The sequence below is a fragment of the Coffea eugenioides genome, chromosome 8, assembly GCF_003713205.1.
Source record: "Coffea eugenioides isolate CCC68of chromosome 8, Ceug_1.0, whole genome shotgun sequence".
Lineage (NCBI taxonomy): Eukaryota > Viridiplantae > Streptophyta > Magnoliopsida > Gentianales > Rubiaceae > Coffea > Coffea eugenioides.
Window position 1 is genome coordinate 30,681,440 of NC_040042.1, and position 9,590 is coordinate 30,691,029.

At 32.7% G+C, this 9,590-nt stretch overlaps 1 protein-coding gene across 1 annotated transcript; it reads right to left on the minus strand.

Moving 5' to 3' along the window:
• Positions 1-2,728: 2,728 nt before the first annotated feature.
• On the minus strand, positions 2,729-8,982 carry LOC113780515 (copal-8-ol diphosphate hydratase, chloroplastic-like). The gene is made up of 14 exons (XM_027326312.1): positions 8,955-8,982; positions 8,462-8,520; positions 8,093-8,369; positions 7,817-8,000; positions 6,725-6,939; positions 6,473-6,593; positions 6,245-6,357; positions 5,579-5,805; positions 5,370-5,485; positions 4,527-4,625; positions 4,172-4,423; positions 3,683-3,788; positions 3,246-3,449; positions 2,729-2,971 (listed from the first exon to the last, which is right to left on the minus strand). Exons 1-14 carry the CDS (start codon positions 8,980-8,982, stop codon positions 2,729-2,731), a joined length of 2,244 nt encoding a protein of 747 aa, XP_027182113.1.
• Positions 8,983-9,590: the final 608 nt, after the last annotated feature.

A 9,590-nucleotide genomic window follows, 5' to 3' on the forward strand; every position in this document is an offset into this window, starting at 1 on the left:
TCCAAAGTTTGGAGGGACAAAATGGAATTAACCCTAAGTTTTATTTGTCAAAGAATAAGAGGCATTCAATCTAATATGCAAATTCGGGTGTAGTAATTTGATAAATGAAATGATATTCAATATATTGCTGAGCATATTTATATGTCAAAACGTTGCAATATTAAATTAAACGATTGTACTTTTGCAAAGAAATAAATAATTTGGTATGTATCCTCATTAATAGAATGAAAAAGAAAAAAAATTTAAAAACAATGTGCGCTACAAAAATTTGCAAATTGACTTATTAGGTCAACAAAATAGGAGTTTAGACAAATATATAGCAGGACTTGGCTCATTTGTACTGGATTTTTCCTCAATTCAAGTATGCATGACACTTATTTTCAATTATTAATAAAGATTACAATTAGTCAAATTTAAAATGACCATATATATTCCTTCCTAATAAATGAAAACATATGTTATGTATCTAAATGTGCATTTTAGAAAATGAAGAAAAAATGCATTCCAAAGGAGCCAATCCCAGATATAGCAATTGAGCTATGAGAAACTTCGTATGCCTATCTTAAAATATTGCCTATGAAACTTTTCACAGGTAGAAACCTTTAATTGCAATGCCAAATTTCCTCGTTAAAGAATTTGTTTCATCACACATTCACACCAGGTCAGAAGAGGGTACAGGATTTTGGCAACGAAAAGGATACATTTAACGACGATTGTTGCTGCTATCATCTAGAACAGTTTTTGTCAGAAAAAGTCCAATTATTATCTATGAACCAAGAAATTTGTGGCCTATTCATTATTCAAGCGACAAATACCAAATTTTGTCGTCAATTACCTTTGCTGGCGCGGATTTGCCACCGATCTTGGCTACCATATTACATCGTCGGCGATTGTGTTTTACTATGATTTTATGATAAATTCGTATATGATTGCCAATTTCCAAGTAGATGTCTGTTTGTAACACTTTCAATAGAAAAAATTCCACTGTCTAGTGTAATGTGAAAATGTACATTTTTTGGGCCAAGTGTTTTATTATTAGAAGGATCTCTTTGAAAATTTTCATATTTATAAGGGTGAAAATTTTGTTTTGCTATATTTCCAAGGGGCGTTGGCCCCTCTACGTCTTCTTCCATATATTTGTAGAAGCAAACGCTTTTGAAGCCAAGTCAAATAATTGGAGTCAAACCATTTCTTTCTATCAACCTCTTCTAAATTTTCTATCCCACCTCTGCTTAGTCCCTATTACATTGCTAAGTGCCATTAAATAAACCTAAGTCATCATAATCCTAAACCTTTCAAATGTGGCTACGTCAACAGAAAAAAGAAATTATTGTAACGAAAAGCAATAATAACAGAAAACAAAAGTGGTGAAGAAGAACCCTAAAAAGCCTCCAAAATCATGGTAAAACAATTCTTAAAAAGAGCTGCATGAATACCCAATAAAAATTTTTAGGAACATATTACAACCAAATTTAGGGGCGTACTGTGTCAAAATGTCGGAGTTTGTGGAGTGCAAATTTGAAGCGAACAATAAGTTAGGGGTGTAGGTGAAACTTGATCAGCTAACTAACAGGTTGTGATGTGTATGTAAAATCCATCAACTTTCTCAATGCAGTTAAACAAAGAGTTAAAGTGGGGCAAATATGAAAGCTTAGAGTACTGTAATGTGTCTAAAATTAAAATTCAAAGCATAAAATGAGAATCAGTTATAGGTAGAGGTGGCAAATCAACCCACTTAATTAAATTTACCCATACCCGCCCATGAATAGATGGGTATGAGTATCTTAAATTTTTGTATATGGGTATAAATGGGTTACCCAATAATACCCATTTATTAAATGGGTATTATTGGGTAACCCATCAAACCCAATTAACCCATTTAGAATTCTCTTCCCCCCAAGTCTCTTCTTTTCCCCCACCCATTTTTTTTTTCAAATTTTTCATTTTGTCATGATGTTAACTACTTTTGTTTCATTATTATTGTTATTATTATTATTATTATTATTTGTTGGTTTTATCTTATTATTTTATTTTCTCTTAGTTTGTTAACTTGCTCATTAATTTATGATAAATTTTAGCCTATTTTCTTATCTTTCTAAAATGAAATTTTAAATTTATATATGAAAAAAATGTTAGGAGTTCAAAATTTTTGGATTAAGTTTTTATATTAATTTTTATAGTACTTAGTTCAAATTTTTATATTCTTATTATTCAATGATTAAATAATAGGTAATTTTGTGACATAGAGTATAAATGAAAAAAAAGTGGTAATTAAGTTTATTGAACATTATAAATAAATATTTAAAACTAATGATGGGTACAAAGAGTGGTATAAATGGATAATTTAGTTTGCAAAAATGAATTTAAATGAGTTTACAAAAAGTTAAAATAAATGGGTTATAAATGGGTAATTGGGTTACCCAATTCATTTTTTGATTTACCCATTTATACCCATCTAATTAAATGGGTATAAATGAGTTGACTCACTTATACCCATTACCCATTTTACCCAACCCAAACCCGCCCAAGTCACCCATTTTGACACCTCTAGTTATAGGGTATGGGGTACAAGGTGGAATTAGTCCAATTAATGTTAGTATCCAACTAATTTGGCTTGCTCAGTCATAAGGACTTATTTTCCATTTTCGCTTTATTTCAAAGATATTAATTTAGTTTACTACCTGAATTTTCCACAAAAGACTTCAATTTGAGAAATCATACATGAACATTACAAAAGTCGTTCAAATAGCACTTTAGATATGTGGCTGCTCCTAGTTTCCTTGGAACAATGGGCCATGTAGTAGAATGCTTTTGCAACTGTCAGAAATGTTTGCTTGACCATTTGGCATACGTTCTCAGGGGGGCTTTGAAGCACCAATCGAACAATTTCTTGCATGTCAGCTTCAATCTCTGTGGATCTGATACAACCGTGTGAACCGCCATTCATCTCTGGGAACACCATATGAATTTCCTAATGATCATAGCCCAATTGGTTCGGATTTATGACGAAAAAAGGAGAAGAAGCTACTTTCACAAATTTATATAGAATATGTAAATGCATCAGAAACTATATGTAATAGGGCGCTGGAATTCGAATAAATTGGTTGGAAATTATAATTCAAGGAAAATAAAATTCGTAAGTAGGGGCATGTCTACCCAGGAGCAACATTTTGTTAGTTATAGGTTGGAAATAAATGTCATAGCTAAAAGATTGTAAATTTCATAGCACATTTTGACTGCCATACCTTTTGATTTTTCTGATGTTGGCGAAGCTGATTACAAACTTTATCCGTGAGGTGTGACAAATGCTTGTAGTCGTCATTGTACAGCATCTCCTTTGAACACATTATCCTTCCAGTGGACAGGTTCAGAATCTGCACTATCAATGTTGCCTCATTTGGGTATTCACCCATTTTCATATTCAATGCTGTTGTCAACCACGCCTCCCACTATCAAGTTTCAAAAGTAAATTCAAAATACTACAACTAACAGAATATACATTTTTATAACTAAGGACAGAATTTCTTGATGCAGTTTTAGTTTACTAAGAAATTAAAATTGGATTTACACCCAGATTTGGTTCAGTTACGTTTCTGTAGAAAACAATTCCAGTTCAAGTTTTGATGGGAAGCAAACAGGAGAGAAGAAAGGAAGCTGTCAAGAAAATTTGCTTCAAGCTCACCGCATCATTCAATTGCTGAGTTAGATCCCTCTCCAGCCCTTGAAATGTCTGAACTGAGAGATGGTGAATGAACTTTTGAATGTTTCGAAGTAGTCTCTCTCCCATCCTATCGGTTAGAAAATGACATTATACGACTAAATCGTAATCATCTCGTTTCTTACATTTCATTCCTTTCTTGCTTTAAAAAAAAAGTATAAATCATAGCCAGCAACCTATTATTTGACATTTTAATTAGGTTTTATTTCTTGTAATGCAGATGTCTATTTGCGTGAAACTTATTTTCTCAACATTAGTTTTACTAGAAATAAGAATAATTTGTCGATCATATGATTCGTTTCTTTTCCATAAAGGGATCTTTTTCTTTTTTGACCTTTTGTTGTGACAATGTTTGCTTTATTTATTTTTCCCCCCTAAACACAAATCAGACTGATGAATTATCCTGACAACTGAAATAAACTCAAATGCTAAAAGGCATAGACTTATACTTACCTGTCTATCTTGTCAAGAGAGCTAAAAGAATTGCCTTTGAAAGCTGCAATGAATCGATTCCTCTGTTCTGTTGATGTAGCGACTTCATCAAAATATATTGTCAGAGACTGAGCAATTACCGTAGATTTAGCCCATGCCAGTCTCTCTATTGACCTTTCTGGCTCATATAAGCTTGCAGCAGCTAGAAAATAGGCATCCAAAAGGTTCTCTATACTGATCCCGAATTCGGGAAGGTTGCTTTCTGCCCACCACCTTTATCAATTATAAAGTGTCAATTAAGACCATATAGTAAATGGATACTAATCACAGAGTGTACTTAAAGAAGAAGGTGTACGAACGTTTTGTGAATACATACTGCTGCATGTTGATCCACTCAAGTTGATGCTGAGCCTGACACTCGTTGTAATCTAGTTTGGCAAGCTCCAGATAAATATTGTTGCTAATTTCGGCCACCCTAGGAAAATAAGCTGTTATCAGATTTGCCAAGTGAAATCTTAATGTAACATGAAGATTTACATTGACCAACTAAAATGACGAGATTTACAGATCTTGATTTAAAAAAAGCTGGTTAATTGCTGATCATTAATAATCCAAAATTGCTTCAAAATCCAGGCCAACTTAGCAGATGTACACTACTTACCGTGATGCGTGCATTCCCCCTACACCCCCCCCCCGGCCCTCGCCCCAAAAAAAAATCCAAAATCAAGAAAAAGTGGAGGTAAATTTCTAAACAACCATTTGGAGTCTGTTTGGAAGGCCTGTTTTAGACACAATTTTTCTTCGATTTCGTCTACAATAACATCTAAAAACACCATAAAATTTTTAAAATACATAACCGAGAACATCCAAAAGTACACACCATTGGATACTAATTGAACTTTGCAAACGAAACATTTCAATAATTAACGATGGCCATGTAAGAGCATTTTGGATAAACATTGATGCAAATTAAATTTTTTGACACAAAGCATACAAAAAAAAACTTGTTAATGCAGCACTTCGATTTTCTCTTTGGATGGATAACTGAATTCTGTATCAAGGTTTATACCACCATAAAAACTATAAATTTCCTGCTTTCGAATTTATCTATTTATTTGTTTCTTGTGAACTTCTCTAAACATAGATACTTCTGAACTTTTGTTTGTTTTTCAAATTCATTAGCCAGCCGAGCTAGACTTAGATCAAATATTGAAATCACCTGTATAATGTTTTGCCAACCCAAACATCATCAGCACCACTATAATGCTCTACATAGAACCTGGCTTCAACCCGAGGTAAGTTAGCATACCATGGTATTCCAATTCCATAAGTTATCTGCACAATAGAGTAGCGTTTTATTTAATATCTAAAAATAATTAACATTAAAACTATAATGAATTCAAATTTGTTATTTCCTTCAAATTGCACCTCGCCAGGAATGTCCTTGGAAATAACCCACTTATCTACAAATTTGTTATTTGCTACCCTTTCCTTCAAAAAGTTGTAGGAGAATCTTTTGGCTTCGTCAAGTATATTCTCACTAGGAAATTGAACTTGAGAAGCCTTATAGAGATTTAGGATCGTCGTTGGAGATTCATTAAGCTCACCGCCAAGGCAAACGAACTTGCCTTGTTTCCTGAAGTGCTTAAAAACATCTATAGAAGCATACAAAGAAAGAAATGTTGAAAATGAGTTGACAAAAAAAAAAATCTCAACCCATTTAACTTCAAGAATGTCAAATTTGTTTCTGTTCTTGGACCATAGACATTCCAATACAGTTCTAGGATCGTCGAGTGTGAATAATTAAAACTATTTGCATTGTTGTTAAATACCAAAAAGTTAAAAAAGAAAACCTTGTATAATATTAGCAGTAAGAAGTTTTATGACTTAAAGGAGGTCAGGATGTGCAACTTAGTTTGTAACTCATATGAACATCTTGAATGACAGATGGATTTATGTAAAGAATACGAAATTCTATATATCCCAAGAGAAAAGAAACTGTTCAAAAGAAACACACTAGCTATATGATAACAGAAATATGCCGAAAAAAGAAAAAGAAAAAGAGAACTTTCAATCTAGCTAATAACAACCTACCAGGGTTGACATTGTAGCCCAATAACCTTAGAAGCCTGAAACCCATAGAGGTGTCATCCAAATCATAAACTCTTGCATTTCTTCCACTAAATACTCCATTTTCAGTCCAATATCTGAATTAAAAAAAAAACCATTTTGCAAGTAGACAAGTATACGTAACTCTTGAGTAGAGCCTAGCAATTTTAAATTCTTTTGCTCATAATCTAATAAGCCATTATGTTTTCTCACCTGTATACATAGTCCAGACAGTCCTTAATCTCCAGCTTGAAGAAACGAGAAATTCCAAGGCGTTGCAAGCGATCAACGGCCCAAAGTCGTGAGAACACATCAATCGGATAGACGGTAGGTGCTGAAGAGTGAGATGACTAAATTTAGCAAATACGGGAAATTCTAGTCTAGCCATTCAATTGCAGTTTCATAGTTTGCTTGCTTATCACCACTGGATAAGAAGAGGTGAATATAGTAGGAGTAGTAAATTACCTCCACCATTGAATTTTGTGATAATAACGTTGAGATACTTCAAACAGTTGTTATCTTTGGTCTGCATAAGTGCAAAGGCAGTTGAAGATGGAGAAGTCAAGAATGATCCTTCTTCTGTTTGTAGCTTCAACAGCTTTTCCCAATTTAGGTCTTCTAATCCTTCCAAATTGTAAAGTATTGGAGTTGGTATTTCATGCATTAGGTCCTTTGGAATCCTATGATCCAATTAATAAGGGTAAACATACAGTATAACTAGTGAAAATTAATGATCACCACTTTATCACAAAATATCTTCTAATCTTACCTCCTTCCATACTCATATTATGCCTGTATAATACACGTTTGTACATGCCATTCAAAAAAAACTTTCGTATTTCATACATCTAAAAAATACTTGTAATTTTCAATTAACCATATAAAACACGTAATAAATTTTTAAGGCATTATACTTCACGAATTATACTTCAATTTTTCAAAAAATTTTAAAATTTGAATAAGAATAATGACATACTTCTTGAGTTATATAGAAAATAAGAGCAATATATATATCAAGAAAATGGTAGATGGATACATATTTGAATAACAAGGTGATAAATTTTAATTAAATGTAATGTCTCATACATAAAAATAAGTTTAAGATTAGGATATATGTAGCATAGTCTTAGAAATCTATAGTATATTTATCCATACTTTTAGTTTTGTAATTTTCAAATATATTTGTATTATTCATGTATGAATTTATATGTGTAATTTTGCTGAACACGTATTTTTATGTCGAACTTTTCATCGTACTTTTGAGAAAAAAATTCATATAACATGCTTACGTATAATATCTCATATTTTACCCATCTTATATTTTACTAACTATGATTAAAATTGTTACCTTGTTACAACTATTGGTACATTTTTTAAAACTTATTAATGCATTGTAAAAATTGTTTTTGTTTTTAACAAAAACAATTTGTTAATTAGGGTGGGAGAGTTGGTTGGATTGGATGATAAGTTGGCAAGAATTATAAGTAGGAGGTCTTGAATTCAAATCCTTCCACTTATAAAAAAAAAAAAAAAAAAAGAAGGAAGATGGGCTAATACCTTGCAAATTTTAAAGATCTCAAACGAAAGATCTCTCTTAGAAATGGAGCATCATGGGGAATCTCAATGCCCAAACTACGAGCTCTTTCAACAAGAGGAGGAAATACAACTTCAAATCCACAAGTCATGCTATCTAAATCTTCCTTTCCCAGTTTGGATAAGTTCTCCTTGAAAAATCTCGTTCCTGATCAATAGACAATATGTAATTTCGTAGTTAATGCATACTCAGGTCTTGATCTTGAATAAAACCTTGGTTAGCTAATCATCGGTTGTTACCCTTTTCACTCTTGTCTGGATGATTATTCCATGATCTCAATGCAATTACACAAGCTAGAGTATTCAATAGTCGATCACACACAGAAAATAGTGCATCACCCCAAGAACCATCAGAGAGTTGATTTTGTGCAATCCACTCAAGGGAGGATGGAAATTGAGGAGTGCCACTTCCATCAATATTTTCAATAAGAGAAACCCATGCTGTGTCATAAGGTGAGATACTTATTCTTCCATCTTCAACGGTGCTTAGGATCCTTCTAATATAAGCAATCGCCTTCTGCAAAAGCAAAACCAACAAAAATTATGTCCAGATTCACTAATTTTAAGAAACGACTGATAAAAAGATTGAAAAAATCAACATAAATTTACCTTTAGAGCTTCACTTGCTACATGATCGGTCTCTCTTACTAGTGAGGTATGGCTACAGTCTGCAATGAACAATCAATCAAGAGACATTACTACTTCCATGCATATATGGGAAACTCCTCTGAAATATGCTCTGTATCAGATTAATTAGGCTCCTCTCAAAACAGTTGTAGAGGAAATTTAGACATGCATAAATGTAATATTATGCTTGTCTCGAGATTTTTAGGGCGTAGTTGGTGGAAGTTCAATTGTCACTAATTATTGTCGTTGCGTCGAAAGCTTGTACAACCTTTTTTGTGATTTTGGCCCTTTTTTCACCCCAGATGTTTCGTGCAAATAAGATGAGAAAATATTCTTAGATGGAGTTCATTTTTAATTATGTTGATCAAGTTACTAAATCAAAAAATGTTCAAAGAAAATTTTTTAGGTTCTTAAGCTATACAATAAATGGATAAATTGTTAGAGGGAAAACTAACGGAGGAGAACACGATCCCACCCTTTCCGGCAATGACCCCATTACCCATGTTAACAGAACTTCTGAATACTCCAAAATTACCGCTTGCTTTTTCCTTCTAATTCAAAATACTTCCTTGGATGAACTTTTAATTGACAATTGGACAAATCGATAATTTATTAGTGGTATAATTAAAAGGTTAGATGTTACCTGAAATCAAATGCAATTTAGGCGAGCAAACTTTGGTTAACCCATACAATAGCAATACTTTAGCATACCTTGGGTTTGAGCTCTACAAATGTCATTTATAATATTGAGGTCATTTAATTGTAGCGCTTTTGTCTTTGGAACTTGAGTACCTGAAAAAGAATGTTGTCATTTCAGTCACAGGGTTGAGGTTCATTCTCCAGTTGTAAGCATAGTTGATATATGTAAGAGAAGCTGAGTGACTTTTCATCACAACAGAAAAGATAAAATGAATAAAAAAAGAAGACCACATTATGAGAGGTTTGCACCAAATCACTTTGTGGCTCTCATTTTTGATGGTGGGGAATGAATGTCTGTGGTAAATTATTTTTCTATTTGCCACTTTGGATTTGAAAAAAAAAAGGTAGTATATTTTTTCCCTTTTTATATGGATAAATTACCTTTTATTCCACTGTAATTTGGTACTTTACC